Below are 25,207 nucleotides of genomic sequence, written 5' to 3'. Positions count from 1 at the left end.
TGCCCCCTTCTGCCAAACTCATTCCTTTTTAGTTACTATTTGTATCTCTTCAAAAAAGTCAAAATGCTGTTTTTGTTATTTCAAATTTCAGCTATGTATTGCTTAAAATAGAAATCAAAATTTTTTTTTGTTAGGCCTTTTCTTGTGTAATTTAAGAGACTTAATGTCAGTGTCTGACTCTGACTGAAATTTGTAGTTTATATTTGACTTGTAGTAGAAATCAGTTAGTTTGTAATTTCCCATTATCAAATAATACACTTTGATACATATTCACTATTCATTCATTCCATCCACTTATTCCCCTATGTGGTAAACAAGTTATTAAAACCTGTATGCTATTTATAGCATTAATGGTGGGACTACCTAGAAAAATATGCCCTCATGGCTGTTAGTTTATTGAGGGAGATTGACATTCAAATGTCATATTTTTGTTACTCTGTTGATAACAGTCTTCACTTAATCTGTATGACCCTTACTTCTCACTTTCTTTAGGACTGTTATCTTCAAATTTGTGCTCAATTATTTCCTGAAACAGTTTCCAGAGATTGTGTGTCCCTTTGCACATATTGAAATTGACAATAACAGTTTTTCAGCAAAAGGATGGAATTTCTGACATATTGTCTCATTTCAACAAAATACCTCTAAGGGGTTCTAAGTCCCATTATTTATTAAAAATATAAACACAAACATATGTTTGGAAATTTTAATTATTTTCCTTTTGAACTTGTATGTTCTGTTACTTCCAGTACATTTTATCCTAATGTTCTCTATTTTTATTCTTGAAAATATTTTAATCATCATCTGTCAAACTTATTTGCTACAATACTATATATAAATTGGAATTGGAAATGTTTTTCTTGAGGTGCCTGGGTGGCTCGGTCAGTTAAGCATCCAACTTCAGCTCAGGTCATGATCTCATGGTTCATGAGCTTGGGCCCCACATCAGGCTCTCTGCTGTCAGCACAGAGCCCACTCCGGACCCTCTGTCTCCTTCTTTCTTTGCCCCTTCCCGGCTTGTGCACACACTCTCTCTCAAAAATAAACATTAAAAAAACAAAACAAAACAACAACAACAAAAAACTTGTAACCATAAGGTTCTAACTACTGTCAAAATTATTAGCACACAGTTGATTAGAATAACTTACATATATTAAAATTTTGATAAAATTTGCTTTGTGTGTAATAGTTATTCAGCAGGGGTTCATTTTCTCAAAAAATTTTTCTTAATGTTCATTTACTTTCGAGAGAGAGAGAGAGAGAGAGAGAGAGAGGCAGGCAGGCATGAGTAGGGTAGGGGCAGAGAGAGAGAGACACACACACACACACACAGAATCTGAAGCAGGCTCCAGGCTCTGAGCTGTCAGCCCAGAGCCTGACGTGGGGCTCGAACTCATGACTTGAGCTGAAGTTGAACACTTACCCAGCTGAGTCACCCAGGCTCACTTGGCATTATTTATTTATTTTTAACGTTTTTATTTATTTTTGAGAGAGAGACATCAACTGTGAGATCATTGACTTGAGCCAAAGTCGGACACCCAACTGACTGAGCCACCCAGGCAGCCCTCGGGGTTCATTTTTTAATGAAGTGAATGGAATTGTCTCCTCTCTTCTTCCAGAAGTTTTTGTATCTGGAGATATGTAATATGTATTGATAGAATGAAATCAGATTTGGCACCAATTTCTGTTCTTTTTAGATTTTGTAGGTTGTTTATTTATTAAAAAATAAGTGTTCATTTAAATAAGCTCATTCTGCTGGAAGTTTTGTGATAGTAAAACCTTCCAAGTTATATCAGAAATTACTTAAAGATTTATCATCAAGCATCCATTAGTTGAATGTTTTATTAGGTTCTCCTCCTTCAGTTTTGTTGAAAGCAAAAGAATGAGAATCACCTAATTTGTCAAAGGATTTATTACCTGGTCCTAATTTTTTATGAAGTATATCATAAAGACTTCACCAAGACTTAGCAAATGTCTAATTATATCAGTTCCTCCTTCTTCCCCTTGTAGGCATTTTCTTTAATCTGATATAATCATAAGTCATTGAGAAAATAAAAATATTATTTTTTTAAGTTTATTTATTTTGAGAGCTGGAGAGACAGCATAAGTTGAGGAGGGGTGGAGAGGGAGACAGAGAATCCCAAGCAGGCTCCGTACCATAAGTACGGAGCCCAATGCAGGGCTTGAACTCCCGAAACCACAAGATCGTGACCCAAGCTGAAACTGAGAGTTGGACCTTCATTCGACTGAGCCACCCAAACACCCCTCCCAAAAACATTATTAATTTCAATGCATCTTTGCCAATGGAGTTTTTTCATAAGATGCTTTTATCTTATTATGCATATAAATATATTTTAGTCAAAACCTGTAGGTTGAAAGTTTAGCTTGTTATATTTATAGAAAGTATCTTCCAGTTAACAAAGCTCGTCTCCATTGTCAGACCAACCGGATATATCAAACTTGTTTTTAATCATAAAATATCTTTTCCTTTTAAGTTAAAATAAATAGGTTAAGCATATTTTAAGTAATATAAAAACCACTGAGAAGTTATAGAATTGCATACTGAAAGATACTATTAAGGTAGTTGAGGTTAAAATTATATGATGAGTCTAATAGAATTAATTTATCCTTTTTATAATTTTAAAAACAAATAGGCTGTTTACCTATTTGTATCATTATAAATTAATAATATGAAGAAGGGATATGAAAAGTGTGTTACTGCTTTTCTAAATGTGTGGACTTACATCTTCTGATCTCTGGCATTCAGCTTTTAGATATAAATAAAAGGGAATGATTCAGAAATAATGCCATAAATTTTATTTTGGGGTAATTAATGATAAAGTAGAAGAATACCTATTGCTAAAAATGATTCATTCTTACAGTGAGCTATGACTGATTTTTTTTTACTAGAGGTAGAATATTAAAGTGTTCAAAAGATATGAGAATTTACTTAGAATAAAAGTTTCATGATATGATTTACAAAATAGGTTTTAACTACTATGTCGAATAATGCACACTTAATCTAAAATAGTTTGTATATAGTTTTGTGGGTTTTATGGAGCATAATTTGAATAATTTGGTGTTCCTGGAAAGTACTTGTTATACAGTCAGCCTCTTAATTGATATTGCTTAATTGATATTTAAAGCTTTTTAAATGTGCTTTTCATTTAAGCTAATAGATATTCATGGAATGAGGTTTGAGAATTGCTGAAGAGAATTACTTATATTTAAGTACTCAAAAAATTTAGTTTTCTTGTTAGATATTTCTTACCAATATTCCCTTTATTTACTTTGCTGTTATTAGCCTCTCCCAAAAGAGCAATGCATTTTTGGACAGTGCAGCATGGAAGTGTGGGGTATGTGGGGTTGGAAGAGATAAAGTTGTTTAAAGGAAACTGCTCTGAATTGCTCACAGACAATATCACATCAGAATATCCTAGCAGGAGCTAAAATATCCTATTTTTAACTCTTAGAAAAATATATAAGACTAGAAAAGATAAGAAGCCCTATAGTGGATAGTTTATGACACTTCATTGTTTATAAGTTGTTCTTCCAAACAATATTTTTTGACTTGTCCTTTTTTGGTGGTCCCCAGAGTTTATTACATCTCCAGGCAATGTATCATAAATTCTAGGTGGAAGTGAGAGTGTTACCTTTTTTGTTGCTGTAAACAGGAGAGGGCCTATTTATGAAAAGGGAAAAGAATACGTATGGGAGGTGATCTGTAGATTGATTCTTGGAAGGTTTTCAGCTGTCCCATTTTTGAAGATCTGATAAAACCAAGAGCTTAGGAAGCAAAAAAGTTAATAACAGAAAGCTCCTTACAACTTATTCATTTATTTAAAGAGGAACTTTTTAATTGCTTAGTGAAAATTACGTAGAAATTATATGGAGAAAGTTCAAGGGGCACCGTAAGAGAACTGTTTAAGATAGGCACAGTGGGATTTGCTAATTGGGTTTAGGGGTACTAAACAGGAAAAAAAATTGAAGGCAGATACAAGAACTTCAAAATCATAATACTGAGAACATTTGGCACACGGACAAACTGCCCAACACATCTCACTAGCTCCTGAGATGTTTAAATGTTTAGTGAACTTGTTTGAAAAGATAGAAGAATTTCATGGTCCATTTTAGAAGGACTTAATTAATTAATTGCTTTAGAGAGATGGCGCCAGGGTTGGGGGGGGAGGCGGGCAGGGGAGAGAGAGAAAGAGAAAGAAAGAGAAAGGAAGAATCTCAATAGAGCTCCATGCTCAGTGCAGAGCTCGACATGGCTTGATCCCACGACGCTGGGATCATGACCTGAGCTGAATTGAAGAGTTAGATGCCCAACTGAGTCACCCTGGTGCCCCAGAAGGGTTTTAATAGAAAAAGTTAATGTAAAACAAATATCATTGCTTCAAAGTGTTGTCTAAAAAAAGCAAATTATCTTGAAAATTCCCTTATGAAGGATGCCACTTTCTCCTAATGTGACACTAGTCCTGAGACAACATATCCCTGTAGTGCACTTTGTTTTTATTAGAATGATTTTCTCTCAGTTCTCACCATTACCCTTTATTGTGGTTTTATGTGGCTATATCTTGGTTATTTAAAACATCATGTTGAGGGGTGCCTGAGTGGCTCATTCGGTTAAGTGTTTGACTCTTGGTTTTGGCTCAGGTCTTGGCTCAGGTCATGATCTCATGGTTCTGTGAGATCGAGCTCCGTGTTGGGCTCTGTGCTGGCAGTGTGGAGCCTCCTTGGGATTCTTTCTCCCTGTCTCCTTGCCCCTTCCCAGCTCTTGCTCTCTCTCTTTCAAAGTAAATAAACATGAAAAGAAACCCATCATGTTGAAAAATTTGATTATTTTGGTTTACAAGCCCAGTGGTTCTCAAAGTGTCATTCTCCAACCAATGGCATCATCATCATCACCTAGGTAGTTTTTTTGTTTTTTTTTTTTAACTTGGGAATTTACCAGGAGTGAAAATTTGGGGGCCACTTCCTAAATCTGTTTAGTCTGAAACTCTGGGAAAGCAGTTCAACAGTCTGTGGTTTAATAAGCCCTTCAGGTGATTGATACAGGCTGAAGTTTGAGAAACACTGGCTCAGCTCCTGTCTGAATTCTAACAATTATATTTGAATTTAAAAACTCTGAAGTCCAGGGAAATTAAATGGCTAGCTTATTATAGGGACAGTTCTGGTTGATAGCAGGGTTGGGTCAAGAACGCAAATTTATTTACAGTTTTAAATAAAGTATTTAAATTATACACCATTATCTCATAAATACAGATGTAAAAATCCTTCAAAAGATACAAATGGAATCTACTCATATATATAAGAAGGATAATATGTTATGATGAAGTTTATTTTAGGAATATGGTAGTTAATATTTAAAAAACAGTTGAAGTCATATTAACAGGTCATCTCATACAAAACAAAGCCTCTGACAAAATTTAACACTGATTCATGATGAAAACTTATAACAAATTAGTAGTAGAAGCAAACTGCCTTAAACCAGTAGAAGAGCATTTTGTCAGTCATTGTACCCTGAAAGAACCCTTGAAATATTTTATCATTTTTAGGTCTTAGAGAATCTTGTAAAAATTGTTATATCTATAGTTCATGTTTATTATTTAATCAGTAAATTGTGGATATGATAAGTCAATAATAATTGTCAGTTTTCTGTTGAGTAGAGAATGTCAGTTTTCTGTCTTTGTATTTTGTCCTATTTTTTTAGCCTACTCTTTTCCTTTGTGTGGTTCCTCCTTCCCAGATAGGGTATCAGCTTTAATGTGAGTCAGTAGTATAGGTAAAATTCAGTTTTTTCTGTGATATTTTTTAAAGATTTTATTTTATTTTATTTTTAGAGAGAGTGAGCAAGCAGGGAGAGAGGGTGAGGCACAGAGTGGGGGAGAGAGAATCTTAAGCAGGCTCCAGTCCTGACGTAGGGCTCAGTCCCATGACCCTGGGATCATGACCTGAGCTGAAATGAAGAGTCAGACACTCAACCAACTGAACCACCCATGTTCCCCTAAAGATTTTAGTTTTAAGTAATCTTTGCACCCAATGAGGGGCTTGAAGTCACAACCCTGAGATCAAGATTTGCATGCTCCACAGATTGAGCCAGCCAGGGGCCCCATCTACGATTTTTTTTTTTTTTAAACCTTATCTAAGTAGGCAACTTACTTGTTCTCAGATGAACAGAAGAGTCAGAGAAAGGGTCCTTCTTCCAGGTGTAGATTTGTGTTGAAAGATAGGAAAAACATTGTTTAATTTTGTTTTCTTCTTCTGGGTGTTTTTCAGTAATGCTTGAGACTTGCTAATATCCTTCCTCACTCTCCAGACCAAACAGCATTACAGAATTTTCTTTTGTCACATGACTTTTCCAGAGATTCTGTTTTCCTTTGAAGTCTTATCACTTAAAGCATTGTTTTTGAGGCTTGCAGAAACTTGTTCAGCTATTTCATAGGTTTAAAAAAATGTCTGCTATGAAAACTAGCTTCTGCAGTCATTCTTCATTTTCAAAGCATTCAGTAAAGTACGACCTTTCAGCTGAAATTCACCTTTCAGCTTAAATATTCTTTCAAGGACTCCTCTGCTAAGCCACTGAATTTCTGTACATAGATTTATGTCTTGAAGTGCACTAGTCTCTGCTTAATAAAGCAGATCATTTTTAAAGCATCATTTGGGACATTTTTCATTTCAAGGGTTTTTGATTCCAGTACCTCTCTGAAGAAATAGTGTCTTGTGATGACATCAGAATATTTGTTTTTTCACGAGAGTTAAAACCTTGTATTGAGCCAACCATTGATGGGGCACATCAGTGAAGATAACAGAGCAGTTACTCTAAGAGAGACCTTTGTTTCCAGATGTGAAGGCACTACGTCAAGTATATCCTGCTCTTTGCTTTGTCGTGGCAATTCTTTGTGGCAGAGGAGTTTTTCTTGAAATTTGTCATTTAAAGATTCTGCACAAACTACATTTATTAGTGAATAATGATGAATAGTGAATAGTGAATAAATTACTACATTTATTAGTGAAACCTGTTGATTTGTCAACTTGGATAGACAAGCTGTTGTTAGTTTTAAATTTGTGCAGCATTATGTGATGTGTCCTCAGTTTGTCGACTTACCTTATACTTTTTGGTACTTTTCAATTTCTCATGCTGTGCATTTTACTATCATTTGACATGTTGTCATTATTAGGTTCCTACCAACTGTGATTTCCTTCCTCTAAGTCCCCTCTGTTCTGGGCAGTAAGTTCTATTACCAATAACTTGTTTCCTGAGCTTTTTCACTGAATGTGACTTATTTATTTATTTATTTTTTAACAACAGCTTAACTCTGTTTCGTTTTGAGATTCCAGTAGCCATTTAAAATATTAAGTACATCGACTGTGTCCAGTGTCTGTGACTTATAGTTAAGAATCTTTTCAGTTTTGCCGGAGCCATTACATATTGTTTGCTACAGACAGTGTACAATGAAATAAGACACCTTGGGTTACCAGCCCATCTAAAATTGGCGAGTAGCTTTTCAGTAGAATGGTAGGCCTCTTTTTTTTTTTTTTTTTTTTAGATTTTATTTTTAAGCACTCTGTACCTAATATGGGGTCCTAACAACCCCGAGATCCAGTCGCATGCTGACTGAGTCAGCTGGGTGACCCTAGTTATTTTTAAGTTTTTATTTTAATCCTAGTGTAGTTAACATACAATGTTATATTTGTTTCAGGTGTACAATAAAGTGATTCAACAGGGGATTATAGTTTTTGATTACTAACCTTATTAGAATTGTTTGTGGGCCTGGGCTTTGAATCCTCTCTGTCACTTAATCTCATCTTAAAAAATCATTGCACTGGACTGTCAGACATGTTTATAAAACAAATGCTAACAAATTATCAAACCACAGGGATTTATTAAATGAGAATATTTCAAAAAACAAACACTTCACAATGTATTTTACTTCTTTTTACTATGTGATCTGTGTTTTACAACATTTACAACAGCAAAGCAGCCTGGGGCAGGTGAGTCCTGGTATGTACAAATTCCTTGTTCAGAATGAATATTTCCCTCAGATTTCCTTTTTGCCAGCAGAGCTTGTGAACTCCCGTGAGTGAGTTGACGCTGTATAGTGGGAGGTTAGGGGAGGTAATTTGGAAGGGAATTGCTGACATTGTCAGCCTACTGTGCTCCTGTTTGTGCAATATAGAGCTTACCAATTATCAGTGGCTTCTCTCTATTTCATTGGAAACTGGTAACGGGCTTGTTCAAGTGAACATAGCCCTACTTGCCACATGGTGCTAAAAGACCTGATGAAAACGTTGGCATGGCTGCTCAGTAGTTTGCCTGTTGCTGTGAGCCCTCAGGTTGCATGGTATGTGTGGTTGCAGAATTGATGTTTATTTTTTAGAATCACAGTTTCTCATGCTCCCCCTAGTGACATCTTATGGAACCCTAGGATTCTGTGGAATACTGGTCAAGCACCCTGTGATGAGATGGTATCTGTGAAAACCCAAATACTTAGGGTAAAACAGTGAATGGTTTTCTCCTGAGGTCAGAAAAAGATAAAAGGTACTGATTGTCACAACATCTGTTGGGTATTACACTGGAAGTCCCCCCTAGTGCAGTGAAGCAGGAAAAAAGAAGTAACAGATGTAAAAACTGTAAAGGAAGAAGTAGAACTGTAGATGACATGATTAAATACATAGGAAAGCCAAGAGAATATGCAAGCTATTAGAATTAAGGTTGATAAAAATAAGGCCACTATAAAAAAAGCCAATTTCTACGAAGTTGCGAGAAAAAAAAAATAGCGAAATAAAATACAAAATGCAATACACCAAAAATCATCTAGTGATCAGGAAGGAATTTAACAAAGGTGTGTAATTGTTCTTCACTGAAAACTAGCTTTAGAGTGTTACGTAGTCTATGCATCCTTCATTTTTTTTTTCATTTTTCTTAACTCCTGATCGAAGAGCAAGAAATAAGGAAGTAATCTTGAGTTTCTCAGGTTTATCTCTCTTGCTCTTTTTTTTTCCCCCCTCATTTTGTTATAACAGGTTTTCACTTGATAATTTGACAGCTGTGTTTGGCTTCTCTGTTTACATAGTTCAGTGAAAATGGTTAGGCTTTAATACAATGAATATTACTTTCGTTTTTGAGCTTGTTCTGATTGTAAAAATCCCATATTTAAATTTAAATATAATAATAAAGATAGGGCTAGTGCTTTTTTATTTTTCTTGAGATGTATTCATTCTTTTCTGCTTAGATTTTAAGATTAACTTGGCCTTTGATAATTTTATATTTAACTTAATGGGGGGAAGTTTTTAATGTGAAGAAAACTAAGGCAAATATGTTAGATTTAATCAGTGTTAATGGAGGATACAGAATAACTATTTTATTTATTTTTTACTTTTCCCCCCTAAAGTTTATTTATATATATATATATACACGTGTGTGTGTGTATATATAGAGAGAGAGAGCATCTTCTCTCACACGCGCGAGCATCTTCTTGTGTGAGCAGGGAGGGGCAGAGAAAGAGGGAGAGAGAGATTCCCAAGCAGCCTTTGTGCTGTCAGCACAGAGCCTGATGGCTGGACTCAATCCTGCAAACTGTGACATCATGACCTGAGCTGAAATTAAGAGCAGGATGCTCAACCGACTGAGCCATCCAGGCGCCCCTGGATTCTTGGTTTTAATTGATGTATAGCTATAAATACTTCAAGATTTATAGATTTAAAGGGAAGAAAGTACAGGTATTAGTTTTCTATTGCTGCTGTAACAAATTACCACAAACTTGGTGGCTTAAAAAAGCACAAATTTATTATTTTACAGTTTTAGAAGTCAGAAGTCCAAAATCCATCTCACTGGGCTGAAGTCTGGGTGTAGGCAGGGCTGGTTCTTTCAGGGGGCTCTCTGAGGGAACTTCCTGTTTTTTCTTTAAAAAAAAAATTTTTTTTTAACATGTATTTATTTTTTGAGAGGGTGTGAGCAGGGCAGGGACAGAGAGAGAGGGAGACACACAGAATATGAAGCAGGCTCCAGGCTCTGGGCTCAGACTCGTGAACTGTGAGATCATGACCTGAGCCGAAGTCGGATGCTCAACCCACTGAGCCATCCAAGTACCCCTGTTTTCTTTTTTGGCTTCTAGAGCCTGTCTGCATTTTGTCTGCATTTCATGATACCTGTCCTTTCTTGCATCACTCCGACCTCTTCCACTGTCCCATCACTGACTCTGAGGTCTCCCTTTTCCTCTTAGAAACACTTGTGATTATATTGGGCCCACCTGAAAAATTCACAATAATCTCTCCATTTCAGGATCCTTAATTTAGTCACACCAGTGAAGTCCCTTGGGCCACATAAGGTAACATAGTCACAGGTTTTAGGGTTTGGGCATGGAAGTCTTTGGAGAGGTTGTAGTATTTGGGAGAGGGGTTGCAAAATGTACTGACAACAGTACATAATTACAAAATTATGGTTTTAATTTTTTTAATCCATCACACCAGTTGTGAGTTTGGTTAGTAAATTTCCATCTGTCCTTATGCCAGTCAGTTCATGCAAACATCAACAGGGTTTTTAATTTTTGCAATGAATTGATTTTTTGGGTGGGGGGAGAGAGAGTGTGTGAGCAGGGGAGAGGGGCTGAGGGGGGAGAGAAAGAGAATCTTAAGCAGGCTCTACACTTAGCACAGAGCTTGATAATGGAGCTGGATGTCACAACTGCGAAGATCATGACCTGAGCCACAATCAAGAGTCAGATGCTTAACTGAGACTCTCAGGCGCCCCTGTAATGAACTGATTTTAAACTCACAGGAGGGTTTTGTTTGGAGGACTTTAAAAAAGTTTTTTTTATTTTTTAATGTTGATACATTTTTTTGAGCATGCGCGAGCAGAGGAGGGGCAGAGAGGGAGACACAGAATCTGAAGCAGGTTCCAGGCTGTGAGCTGTCAGCACAAACTGACACAGGGCTCAAACTCATGAACTGTGAGATAATGGCCTGAGCCGAAGTTGGACGCTTAATTGACTGAGCCACCCAGGTGACCCTGCATGTTTTTATTCAATAATTTGTTCTGGACGGCTTTCCAAATTAGCACATAGAGAACATCTGCATTTTCTTTTTAAACATCTGTATAGTAGCATAGATGTTCTATAGTTTAATCAGTCTGGGTGATTTAATCAATTGCTGGCCACATATTGTTTATAATATTTTCCTTTTGCAACCAGAGCTGCAGTGACTGTGTCACTTATTTTAAGTTGTGCTGTAAGGTAAATTCCTAGAAATGGATTGCTGTGTCAAAGCGTTTAAATGCATTTATATTGCCAAATTGTGTTCCCTAGGAGTTGTATCAGTGTGCATTTTTACCAGCAGTGTGTGGGAAGGCCTGTTTCTTTACACCCTCATTGATAAAGTCATCAAATACGGATTTTTGATGAGGCACCTGGGTGACTCAGTTGGTTAAGCATCCGACTTCGGCTCAGGTCATGATGTCGTGGTTTGTGAGTTCGAGCCTCACATCAGGCTCTGTGCTGACAGCTCAGAGCCTGGACCCTGTTTCAGATTCTCTGTCTCCCTCTCTTTCTGCCCCTCCCCTGCTCACGCTCTGTCTCTCTTTCAAAAATAAATAAACATTAAAAAAAAAACATAAAAAATATGGATTTTTGCCAGTGTAATGGTTATGAAATATTTTGGTGTAAGTTGAGTATCTTTTCATATATTTAAGGTTTTTTACATTTCCTTTTCTGTGATTTATATGCTCCTGACTTTGGGTCATTTTCCCATTAGGTTTTTGGAGCTGTTAAAATATTAGGAAGATTAGCTCTTTGTGATAATGAGCTGAAAATATTTTTTCTCAGTTTATCATTTGATTTTTTAAAGCTGCAAATTTGAACTCAGTTCTGTCTGATTTTTATAGTCCATTCTGTTCATCACTATAATTGTGTTGCCTCAAATGATACATGTTCTACATTCCTGAAAGATTCCCTTACTTGTATCTATTACTTAATACATGTAGCATTTTAAAACTGTCTCCTAATAACAATTTTTTTCCCTCAATAGACACGGCATCAGCGAGGAGATACACATCCTCTCACTTTAGAAGAAATTTTGGATGAAACACAACATTTAGATATAGGACTCAAGCAGAAACAATGGCTAATGACTGAGGTAAGACTAGGCTTAAAATAGCATTAAGAAAGTTGGTTACCATGAAATATTTGCTGTAACTAAGATTTTTAATATACTGAAATCTGATAATAATTTTTACTTAAAAGAATTGGCATAGGGTCTTTGTTTTTGTTTTTTAAACATACACATTTTAAGGTGGTTTGATTTATTGGTTTTCTTAAGATCTTATGTATCTATTTCAAAATGTCAAAGACTTTAGCATAAAAATTATAAAGAAGTCTGTCATTGTACCACTTCATTTAAGTTTTTCCAGAATAATTGCTTTTTTTTAATTGCTAAATTTAGAATGTATTTTGTCAAATTGTATTGTTTTTATGTATGTTTTAGACATTTATACCATGAGGTAGTATAGGGATAATGAGATATTTGTTATGCTGTTACTACTTTATGACGTGATGGTGATATTATTGCCTCTAACAGATTACTTCGAAAACTAATCCTTAACATTGTGTATGTACACACATCATTGGAAGAAAAGAAACCCCACAATAATCAGTGACCATGCTAATTTAGAAATTAATAGCTTTTTAAAAATTCACACATTTCCCTCATTTCTACTTAAGTATGAAATGACAATTAGGAAGAATACTTTGTGTGACCAGTGCTGTATTCTAAAAATCAAATGTAAAGTTCCTAAAATATAACTTAATAATTTATTTTACTAAGCAAGATACTGTACTTGATTTTTATAAAATGAAGTTAATCAGTAACATTATAGCTCATTGTATCAGTGATGCACAAATGGTTGTAATCCACATTTAAATTCTGTTGCTTTACCCAATCTTGAAATTTCATGGACTACCAACATTAGTTTAAAATTATTACTACTTTTCTGTTCCCCCTCCTTTCTTCTTTGTTTCTTCTCTTTCTCCTTTCCAGGGTCAGGCTGGCAGCTGCAGAAGAAAATAAATAGGATAGCTCTTCTTTGAGGAGCTTTCCTTCTGATAGTAGCTATATAGCAGAACTGACTAGGAATATAATTCATATTCAGTAATTCCTGCATTCCTACTCAGTTTCATTCTCAAGCTGCCATTATCGGTATATTTCTTATATGCACAAGTCTGGTACTTTTCAGTTCCTTCCACACCTTTAAGTACCATTTGATACCAGGTGGGGCAGACTATTGATAAAGTCCTCCCAGTGTTATGTTTCTTACATAGTGCCAGTATGCGATAAACTGTACTTTGAGGGTGGGATGGGCAATACCCAGTTCACTTTGTCTATTAATGTTAACTGGTGTTTATTCTTTTTTTTTTTTTTATCTTCCAAGAGAATCTGGGTATAGTTTCTTCAAATCTGTTGTGATAAAATGGTTTTTCTCATTTAGATAATTGATGTAGATAATAAGTTTCTTTTATAAAAAGTGAGCAACATGCTGATCTCTACCTGTTGTTTTTGGATCCTGGATGTCCAGTATTTTAGATATGCTAGTTGATATTCACAAGATACTTTTAACATACAACTATATTGGGTTTGATGTTTTTAAAATAATTAATAGAATTTAAGAATGTATATATGAGGTTTCCTTTTGTTAATATATCCAAATTCTGTCATCGTTACAGGCATTAGTCAATAATCCGAAAATTGAAGTGATAGATGGGAAGTATGCCTTCAAGCCCAAATACAACTTGAAAGATAAGAAAGCCCTACTTAGGCTGTTAGATAAGCATGACCAGCGAGGCTTAGGAGGAATTCTTTTAGAAGACATAGAGGAAGGACTACCCAATTCCCAGAAAGCTATCAAGGTAACATTTCTTTTTGTGCCTTAGTATAATTTGAATTAATAATATCTTGTTTTAAAAAACAGCAACTGTTTTAAAATTTTTATTTTTAAATGTTTATTTTTGAGAGAGGGTGAGAGAGTGCACGTGTGTGCATGAGCCGGGGAGGGGCAGAGAGAGAGGAAGAGGGAGAGAGAATCCCAAGCAGGGTCTGCACTGTCAGTGTAGAGTCCGATGCAGGGCTTGAACTCACGAACCATGAGATCATGACTTGAGCCAAGGTTAAGAGTCAGATGTTTAATGGACTGAGCCACCCAGGTGCCCTGGTGATGAGAACTTGTAAGATTTACTCTCTTAGTAGCTTTTAAATAAACAATACGGTTTTATTAACTGTACTTAGTGTGCTATATATTACATCCCCATGACTTATTTACTTATTTATTTTATAACTGATAGTGTATACTTTTTGACTCCTTCATGCATTTTTCCCCATCTCCCATCTGCTGTGCCTGACAATCACTAATCTGTTTTCTATTGATGAGCCTTTTTTTTTTTTTTTTTTTAGATTCCACATAAAGGTGAGATCATACATTTGTCTTTTTCTGACTTATTTCACTTAGCATAATGGCCTCAAGGTCCATCTATTTTATTGCATATGGCAAGATTTCACTCTTTTATGGCTAGATAATATTTCAGGTGTGTGTGTGTGTATGTGTGTGTGTGTGTGTGTGTGTGTGTATCAGATTTTCTTTATCCACGTGTCCATCAATGGATACTTAGGTTGTTTCTGTATCTTGGCTATTGTGAACAATGGTGCTGTGTGCAAGGGAGTGCATATATCCTTTTCAGTTAGCGTTTTTGGTTTCATTGGATAAGTACCAGAACTGGATTACTGAAGTATAGGGTTGTTCTATTTTCAATTGCACCAATTTACATTCACACCAACAGTGCATGAGAGTTCCCTTTTCTCCACATCTTCTCCAACAGTGATACCTTGTCTTTTTAATAATGGCTATTATTAACAGGTGTGAGATGATACCTCATTGTGGTTTAGCATTTCCCTGATGATGATGTTGATTGTGTTGGTGGTCATTTGTAGATCTTCTTTGGAAACATGTATTTGTGATCCTCTTCCAATTTTTAAATTAGACTGTTTTTTTGGTGTCAGGTTCCATGAGTTCTTTACATATTTGTGATTTTTTTTTTTAATGTTTATTTCTGAGACAGAGCATGAGTGGGGAGGGACAGAGAGAGAGGGAGACACAGAATCCGAAGCAGGCTCCAGGCTCTAGGCTCTCAGCTGTCATCACAGAGCCCAACACGGGGCTCGAACTCACAGACCATGAGATCATGACCTGAACAGAAGTCAGTCGCTCGACCGACTGAGCCACCCAGGTGCCCCTACATATTTTTGTGATCTTAACCCCTAATCAGATACATGATTTGCAAATATTTTCTCCCATTCAGTAAGTTGCCTTTCCATTTTATTGGTTTCATTTGCTGTGCAGAGCTTTTTAGTTTGATGCAGTGCCACTTTTTTGCTTTTGTTGTCTTTGCTTTTGATGTCAAGTCTGACAAATCAGATTTGATTGATGTCAAGTCTGACAAATCATCTCCAAAGCTGATATCAGGAAACTTATCCACCTGTGTTTTCTTCTTGGTCTTTTATGGTTTCAGGTCTTATATTCAGGTTGTTAATTCATTTTAAGTTAATTTTTGTTAATGGTGTAAGATAGTGGTCCAATTTCATTCTTTTGCTTGTAGCTGCCCAGTTTTTCCAGCACCACTTATTAAAGAGACTGCCCTTTGTGCATTGTTATTCTTGGCTCATTTGTCATAAATTTGTCATATATGCATATATGAGCTCTCTATTCTGTTTCATTGATCTGTGTAACACTTTTTTTTGTCAGTACTGTACTCTTTTGATTACTGTCGCTTTGTAATATAGTGTGAAATCAAGAAGTGTGATACCTCTAGCTTTGTTCTTTCTCAAGATTACTTTGGCTATTCAGGATCTTTTGTGGTTCCATGTAAGTTTTAGGATTAGTTTGTTCTTTTTGTGTGAAAAATGCCATTGGAATTTTGACAGGGATTGCATTGAATCCATAGTTTGCTTTGGATAGTATGGCCATTTTAACAATGGTCCTCTTCCAATCCATGAGCATGGTGTATCTTTCCATTTATTTGTGTTGTCTTCAGTTTCTCTCATGAATGTCTCACACTTCGCAGTGTAGAGGTTTCTTACGTCCTTGGTTAACTTTATTCCTAGATATTTTATTCTTTTTGATGCACTTGCAAATGGGGTCATTTTCTTAATTTCAGATAGTTTGTTATTAGTGTAGAGAAATGTAACTTATTTCTGTATATAGGTTTTGTATCCTGCAACTGTACTGTATTTGTTTATTCTAAAAGTTTGGTGGAGTCTTTAGGGTTTTCTATATAGGTCGTATTATCTGAAATTACTGACACTTTTTGTTCTTCTTTCCAATTTGGATGCCCTTAATTTCTTTTTCTTATTTAATTGCTCTGGCTAGCACCTCCAGTAATGTGTTGAATAAAAGTGACAGGAACAGGCATTCTTGTCTTGTTTCTGATTTTAGAGGAAAAGTTTTTGGTTTTTCACCAGTGAGTGTGATATTAACTGTGGAATTGTCATAAGTGGACTTTATTATGGTAAGGTGTATTCCCTGTATACCCAGTTTGTTGATGGTGGTTTTTTTTTTTTTTTTTTTTTTTTTTGTGAGTGGATGTTGAATTTTGTCAAATGCTTTTTCTGCGTTTATTGAGAGGTCATATGATTTTTCCAAGTTTCATGTTGTTAATGTGGTATATCACATTGTTTGATTTGTGCATTTGAACCTTGCGTCCCTGGAATAAATCCCATTTGATCATGGTATATAATCCTTTTAGTGTATTGTTGAATTCTGTGTGCTAATACTGTGTTAGGATTTTTGTATCTGTATTCATCAGAGATGTTGGCCTATCAATTTTTTTCTTGTGGCATCTGTGTCTGGTTTTGATATCAGGTTAATGCTAGCCTCATAAAACGTGTTTGGAAGTATTCCCTTCCCCTATTTTGGAAGAGTTTAAGAGGGATCGATATTAATTCTTTTTTGAATGTTTGGTAGAATTCATCAGTTAAGTTGCCTGGTCTTGGACTTTTTTTGTTGGGAGATTTTTTTTTTTTTTTTTTTGGATTACTGATTTTTTTTTCAATGTTTATTTTGAGAGAGAGAGAGAGAGAGAGTGTGTGAGCAGGAGAAGGAGACACAGAATCCAAAGCAGGCTCCAGGCTCCGAGCTGTCAGCACAGAGCCCAATGCAGGGCTCGAATTCACAAACCGCGAGATCACGGCCTGAGCTGAAGTCGGGTGCTCAGCCCACTGAGCCACCCAGGGGGCCCCGAGATTTTTCTTATTTTTGGTGTAGGCATTTATAGCTTTGAATTTCCATCTTAGAACTGCTTTTGCTTTATCTCATAAGTTTTGGTGTGCTGTTATTTCTATTTTCTTTTGTCTCAAGGTATTTTTAATTTCTCCTTTCGTTTCTTTGTTGACCCATTAGTTGTATAGTAGTATATTGTTTAGCCTCCACATGTTTAATGTGTTTTTGCATTTTTCTTCTTATAACTGATTTCTGTTTCTATACTATTGTGGTCAGAAAAGATACTTGAGGGGCACCTGGGTGGTTCAGTAGGTTAAGTGTCCAGCTTCAGCTCAGGTCATAATCTCGTGGTTTGTGAGTTTGAGCCCCATGTTGGGCTCTGTACTGACAGCACAGAGCCTGGAGCCTGCTTCGGATTCTGTGTCTTCCTCTCTCTCTGCCCCTCCCCTGCTCGCACTCTGTTTCTGTCTTTCTCAAAAGTAAACATTAAAAAAAAAGATGATATGCTTTAGGTATTCTTAAATTTATTGAGATTTGTTTTCTGTCTAACGTGCTATCTATTCTGGAGAATGTTCCATGTGCACTTGAAAAGAATGTGTATTTTGGGGGTGCCTGGGTGGCTCAGTCGGTTAAGTGTCCGACTTTGGCCCAGGTCATGATCTCGCGGTTTGTGAGTTCGAGCCCCGCGTCGGGCTCTGTGAGCCTGGAGCCTGCTTCAGATTCTGTGTCTCCTCCCCCTCTCTCTGCCCCTCCCATGCTCATACTCTGTCTCTCTCTGTCTCTCAATAATAAATGTTAAAAAAATTTTTTTTAAAAATAAAATAATGTGTATTTTGCTGTGTTTGGATGATATGTTTGGTATGTATCTGTTAATTCTGCTGTCCTGATGTATTAAGGCCAGTATTTCCTTACTGATTTTCTGTCTGGATGATCTATTCATTGATATAACTGGGGTATAAACTCTACTGTTACTTTATCACTGTCAACTTATTACTTTGTTAATATTTGTTTTATGTATTTTGGTGGCCCTGTGTTGGGTACAAAGATATCCTGTTTTTGGATTGATCCCTTTATCATGATGTAATGCTGTCTTTGACTCTGTTACAGACTTTTGTAGTCTGTTTTGTCTGATATAAGTATTGCCAAGTCAGCTTCCTTTTGGTTTTCATTTGCAGAGAATGTCTTTTTCATCTCACTTTGAGTCTCTGTGTGTCTTTAGATCTTAAGTGAGTCTCTTGTAGACAGCATATACCTGGGTCTTGTTTTCATCTTGTTTTGTTTTATCCTTTCAGCCACCCTATGTCTTTTGATTGGAGCATTCAGTCCATTTATATTTGAAGTAGTAATTGGTAGGTATGTACTCATTGCCATTTAATTTGTTGTTTTCTTTTTTGTTTTTGTTCTGTTTTTTTCTTCTTTTTTGGCTTTGTTCCCTTGCGATCATGCTTTTCCTTAGTGTTTTGTTTTCCTTTCTCTTTAGTTTTTAGTGTATCTCTTACAGGTATTTGGCTTGTGTTTATCATGAGGTTCATACATAGCATCCTATGTATATAGTGATCTGTCGATGTTGATGGTCGTGTAAATTCAGATATGTTCTAAAAGCCCTACATTTTTACTGCCCCACCCCCGTTTTGTTTTTCATGTCATATTTTATATCTTATTTTTTTTGTGTTCTTCGACCAATTATTGTAGGTGTAGATGATTTTATTACTTTTGTCTTTTAACCATCACACTATATAGGTGGTTGATCTACTACCTTCACTATATATTTACCTTTACCACTAAAATGCCTTCTTTCATAATTTTCTTCTAGTTACGTCTTTTCATTTATAGAAGTCCCTTTAACATTTCTTATAAGGTTGGTTGGTTGTTGAACTCCTTTAACTTTTGCTTGTACGGGAAACTCTTCTCTTTCCTTCACGTCTGAGTGATAATCTTGCTGGGTAGAGTAAGTTCTTGGTTTTAGGTTTTTTACTGTCATTGCTTTGAATATGTCGTACCATTCTCTTCTGGCCTTTGAATTTTTGTCTGAAAAATCAACTTCTAGTCTTAGAGGGGTTCTGTAGGTTGTAAATAGTTGTTTTTGATTTTAAGAATCACTCTTCCTCTTGGGGTGCCTGGGTGGCTTAGTTGGTTAAGCATCTGACTCTTGATTTCAGCTCAGGTCATGATCTCATGGTTTGTGAGATCGAGCCCCGCTTTGGGTTTTATGCTGACAGTGCAGAGCCTGCTTGGGATTCTCTCTCTCTGCCCCTCCCCTGCTTATGCTCTCTCTCTCTCTCTCTCTCAAAATAAATAAACCTAAAAAAAAAAAAATCAACTTTTTAAATTGTTGATAATTGTATTCTAGTGTATCTTGGCATAGATCTTTTTTGGTATAGGTCTCTTTTGTTCATCTTACTGGGGACTTTCTGTATTTCCTGGACTTGGATGTCTGTTTCCTTTGCCAAGTCAGAGGAGTTTCCAGCCATTATTTTTTTAAGTAGGTTTCTTTCCTTTTTCTCTTCTCCTTCTGGGATCCCTATAATTTGAATATTAGTATGCTTGATGTTGTCCCAGAGGTCCCTTAAACTATCCTCATTTTTAAAAACTGTCTTGGGGCGCCTGGGTGGCGCAGTCGGTTAAGCGTCCGACTTCAGCCAGGTCACGATCTCGCGGTCCGTGAGTTCGAGCCCCGCGTCAGGCTCTGGGCTGATGGCTCGGAGCCTGGAGCCTGTTTCCGATTCTGTGTCTCCCTCTCACTCTGCCCCTCCCCCGTTCATGCTCTGTCTCTCTCTGTCCCAAAAATAAATAAACATTGAAAAAAAAATTAAAAAAAAAAAACAAAAAACTGTCTTTTTTCTTTTTGCTGTTCTGATTGGGTGATTTCCACTATCCTGTCTTACAAATCACTGATCCATTTTTTCCGTGTCATTTGATCTGCAGTTGATTCCCTGTACTGTATTTTTCATTTCAGTTATTGTATTCTTCAGCTCTGATTTTTCAGCTCTCTTTTTAAATTTTCTCTTTGTTGAAGTTCTCACCGTGTTCACCTGTTTTTCTCCTGAGTTTGGTGAGCATTTTTATGACCATTACTTTGAACATTTTATCTGAACTATTTTTCAAAGTATTTTATGTCATGAATAATTTATATAAATAAGAATGAAGGGATGGTAAAAAACAACTTTATTGGAAATTTTTATAAGATTTTAACATAGCAAACTTCTGTATCAAGTGTATTTTGGCAAACACATCAGAAAGGTGAAAGAATACTATTATACATCTTTTTAGCAAAGTGAAATGGCAAAGGTTCCTATCACATAGTATTGTACAGTGAATTCCTTCTTGTTGAAAAACTAACTGAAGGAAAATATCTTATATATTTAAGTCCTTAGCAATGTCATTCAATCATTGATTCTTAAGCTTGAGGTGATTCATCTGTGGTATTGTCATCCAAAGACTCACAGGTTTAGATTTTAGTTCTATAATGAATTTCACCATCATCAGAGTCTAGAGTGAGTGCTACTATCAGGCTTTCTGTATTCTTGTTCTCATTCATTAATAATGGTGAAGTATCTTCCGTCAGTTTTCTTGTCATTGCTCTAAGGAGCAGAAAATTAAAAATTCTGAACTGTCAAATATTTAATGAAAGCTAAAAGACAACAAAGACCACTCTGTAGTCTTTTATATCTTCTGAAAGATAATGCAATAGTTTGGGCAGTACAATAACACAAATTGAATCACACTTCTAAGTGATAGAATTTCACTGTTTCACTATTATATCACACTTGTAGGTGATATAACCTTTCTTTCCTTTTTTTAAAAAAAAACTTAACTATTTATTTATAATGTTTATTTATTTATTTATTGAGAGGGGGGCGAGAAAGCTGGGGAGGGCGGGGGGGGGGGGGGGGGGGAAGAGAGAAACCCAAGCAGGTTCCATGCTGTCAGCAAAGAGCCCAATGTGGGGCTCAAAACCATGAACCATGAGATGATGAGCTGAAATCAAGAGTCAGACACTTAAACTGACTGAGCCAGCCAGGTGCCCCACTATTTTAGCTTTTTAAAGCATAATTGGAAATAATTGCTAATGGTAAATAAGTGGCAAAATATTTTAAAGTAGAGGGAAAGTAAGAACACTAAGATCACACAATTTTTCTTTGATTAATAAAAGGCTCCAATGGACCTATATTAAATTGCAACATAGGTTGGATTTTTTCAAAAATAAGTAAGGTTTCTTTTTGTACTTTGGAAATCTCTAAGAATAAAACTCTTGGAATATCAATACATAAAAGTAGTGAGAATTGCTCATTGAAAGAAATTTGAGAATTAAAATTGGGTGTAGTAGACCTTAATGGTATACTGAAGGTTAAAAGAAATAGGAGTCCTGGGGCACCTGGGTGGCTCAGTTAAGTGTCCAACTCTTGGTTTTGGCTCAGGTCATGATCTCACGGTCATGGTTTCAAGCATTGCATTGGGGTGCATGCTGACAGCGCTGAGCCTGCTTAGGGTTCTCTCTCCTCTCTCTTTGCCCCTCCCTGGTGCACACGCGCTCGTGTTCTCTTTCTCTCTCTCTCTCTCTCTCTCTCTCTCTCTCTCTCTCTCTGTCAAATAGACTTAAAAGGACTACTACTTTTTTTTTTTATTAAAAAAAATATTTTGTTGGGGGGAGGTAATTTGGAAGTTAACTGAAAAAAATTTGTTTTTTTGTCTTTTAAGGCTTTGGGGGACCAGATACTATTTGTAAATCGTCCTGATAAAAAGAAAATTCTTTTCTTCAATGATAAGAGCTGTCAGTTTTCTGTGGATGAAGGTGAGCCTTTCTGTTTAGTTTTCAAATATTACAAATATAGGGTGACAAATTTATATTTATAATCCTATTATAGGTGTGCCTGGGTGGCTCAGTCAGTTAAGCGTCCTACTTCTGCTCAGGTCATGATCTCATTGTTCATGAGTTCGAGCCCCATGTCCGTCTCTGTGGTGAGAGCTCAGAGCCTGGAGCCTGTGATTCTGTGTCTCCTTCTCTCTCTGCCCTTCCCCCGCTCCTTGCTCTGTCTCTTTCTCAAAAGTAACATTATAATTCTATGTTAACAAATTTTGTAGTAGTGCTTTTTTAGCCTTATCTTTTAGAACACAACTAATCTTCTAACATATTGTTTCTGAGAATGCAATTTGAAATATGGAATTTGAAAGATTTTAGGTTATTTGTACTTGTAATCATATAGTAGGTTAGATATTTTATGCTTATATGTCAGCGGTACCAGTTTATTTCTTTATTTCTATTATTTTACAAATACTACATATCTTGATATGAAAGCTTGATGCAGGATGGGAAAAAGAACAAAATTCTGTTGGTGACTAATATTAAGTAATTTATAAGTTGATTATCAGATTGGATAGGGAAGATGATTTTTTTTCTCTGACTCTTGTAGAGTCAGATGCTAATAAGCTTATGGTGAATCTTATACTAAATGTGTGATGCCTGTGTTTGGATTTTAATTAAAAATACTTCATTAATACTTGTCAGGTAAAATAGTTAAACAAGGGTTTAGTCATGGGAAATCTATACCTATACAAGTAGAAATTCTCACTTAGGGACACTGGGTGTCTCAGTTAAGCGACTGACTTCAGCTCAGGTCATAATCTCGCAGTTTGTGATTTGGAGCCCCACGTTGGGCTCTGTGCTGACAGCTCAGAACCCGGAGCCTGCTTTGGATTCTGTGTCTCCTGTCTCTCTTTGACCCTCCCCTGCTTGTGCTCTGTTCTCTCTCAAAAATAAATAAATAAATAAAAATTCTCATTTAAACAAGTGTGAGACTGTACTGTAAATTTGTATTAATTTTGAACTAAAAAGGCAAGAAAAGAATTAAACACCATTTTAATTATAAAATTTGAAAAGTAATACAAACTTACACCAGAATATCTTAACATTATAGAATTACATAAAATAAAAAAGTAATATTAAATTCCAAATAGTGAAACTATTGTTATGCATGCCTGGTAGTCCTAGTGACTTTTGTTTATTGTATTAAATAAAAGAGTTTCTATTGAAGGAATAATTTTGTATAAAAATGCACATGTAATTCTTGTCCCTTTAGTAGCCCATACATGTCTTATGATTTTGCAATTTTTGCAATAGCTCTTAAGTTTTTCTTTTATTTGTTATCTGGCTGCAGATATTAGGCTTGTGGTGCTTGTAGATAGGAGTTTAGTCAACCTGAAGTTACGCAGATGACCATGATTTGTTTTAGGAAATAGAATGTTGTGTTTTGTTGGAAAATCATGATTGAGAGTACCTTGTATATAGTTGGTTCTCAATAAATGTTTTTTACTGTAAATAAAAAATTTCAAAGCATTCCAGTTATTCTGTATTGCACTTTCTAATAAAGTAAGCTTTCTGTATGTCAATAAGGTAGTAGTGACCTTCTATACACTGTAGTGATACTCATTTAAGAAAGTTTGGCTTAGCAGTTTTCGTATTGCTTGAGTTGCTTTTTGAAAACTTTTATACTTGTCATACTGATTTGACACTTTGAAAAAACATAGCGGTGGACTTGATCCTTAAGATATTTACAAGTTTAAAAAAAATAGCTGATTCCTTTATTCTTTGGCATAGCTAATCCATTTGAAAACAATTTGCAGTATTAAAAAAAAATCACAAGTATCACGTGTTCCAATAGGAAGATCTTACAATGAAAAGCAGATACATTTTTCCTTTCACTAATTGGAGGCCCTTTCATTTGTGGCCATACTTAACTGGATTTACTTAAAATTTTTTTGTTTTTAGTGTTTGTTTATTTTTGAGAGAGAGACAGAGTGTGAGTCGGGGAGGAGCAGAGAGAGAGAGAGGGAGATACAGAATCTGAAGCAGGCTTCAGGCTCTGAGCTATCAGCACAGAGCCCAGTGAGGGGCTCGAACTCACAAACCGTGAGATTGTGACCTGAGCTGAAGTCGGACGCTTACCAACTGAGCCACCCAGGCGCCCCTAACTGGATTTATTTTAATTCTTTGAGTGGTTTTCCCCTTATAATATGCTTATATTTTTATTTCTTGATTTTTCAGCTTGAAGTATTATAATGACTTTTTCTTACCATGTTGCTGATTCCACCTGCTGTCTCTCTTCTTCACTTTCTAATATAGTATAGCACTAGTTTTAGTTCCCCCTACCATTTTTCTTGATACCTTTATCAATCAAAATAATTGAACATTCTCTGGGAATTTTTAGTATTAAGTCTGCTCTGCAGATGGCAGCATGGTGTAGCATATCTGTTGTGTTATGTAGATGTGTAATTTGAGGCAAATGTTGAGGTTGCAGTAGCTCGCTAAGAATAGCATGGACCTCTAGGTTTTCTTGGTAAAATTTCATTGGAGAAATTTTAGGAGTATACTTAATTTCCACTGTAATCCTCACACTAAACATTATACCAAGCCATTATTTTCTGTCCCCTGTTGCGATTTTTCTGTGGATATCACTGTTTTAACTTTGCTCAGCCTTTTCCTGTTTGCGTTATCTTTTTCTAAAGTTCTGTTCTTTAATATTATCCCTATTTTCATTTGCTGTTTTATATGGCCTTTGTTGGCTTAAACTCTTCCCATCTCCTTATTACTTGGTTTATAAGGACAAGATGAGGATTTTCACTTTTTTTACCCAGATTATAAAAGTAACCATATATGCTTGTTCGTAAAATCCTACACATTTAGAAGTAAGTTGTGTAAATTGTTTGATGTTTATTTTTCTAATTTTCTAATTTGCTTTTTCTCTGTTGGAGATATTCTATAATGCCATATGGCTATTTAGTGTTCCATTATATAAGTGTACCTGATAAATGGATTTTTAAGTATTTAATAATGCTGCAGCAAATATTCTTACACACCTTACATGCTGGATATGTGTATGTATTTTTTATGTTTTGAAATAGCTGTATATATCTGGAGATATTGGGAAGGTAAATTGACAGATTATGCATCTA

The 25,207-nt window shown here is 35.8% G+C and overlaps 1 protein-coding gene across 3 annotated transcripts in view; it reads left to right on the top strand.

Annotated features, from left to right (window-relative positions):
• GTF2E2 (general transcription factor IIE subunit 2) overlaps positions 1–25,207 on the top strand; it is a 79,005-nt gene that overhangs the window by 32,432 nt on the left and 21,366 nt on the right. For all 3 annotated transcript variants that reach the window (XM_030312288.1, XM_030312289.1, XM_030312290.1), the window contains exons 4-6: positions 12,025–12,132; positions 13,716–13,898; positions 21,956–22,049. In XM_030312288.1, the coding sequence (XP_030168148.1) occupies positions 12,025–12,132; positions 13,716–13,898; positions 21,956–22,049 (385 nt within the window). The remainder of the gene's footprint in view (positions 1–12,024; positions 12,133–13,715; positions 13,899–21,955; positions 22,050–25,207) is intronic.

This window comes from Lynx canadensis, chromosome B1 (assembly GCF_007474595.2).
Source record: "Lynx canadensis isolate LIC74 chromosome B1, mLynCan4.pri.v2, whole genome shotgun sequence".
In the NCBI taxonomy this organism is placed as follows: domain Eukaryota; kingdom Metazoa; phylum Chordata; class Mammalia; order Carnivora; family Felidae; genus Lynx; species Lynx canadensis.
This window is presented reverse-complemented; position numbering and strand designations above follow the sequence as displayed.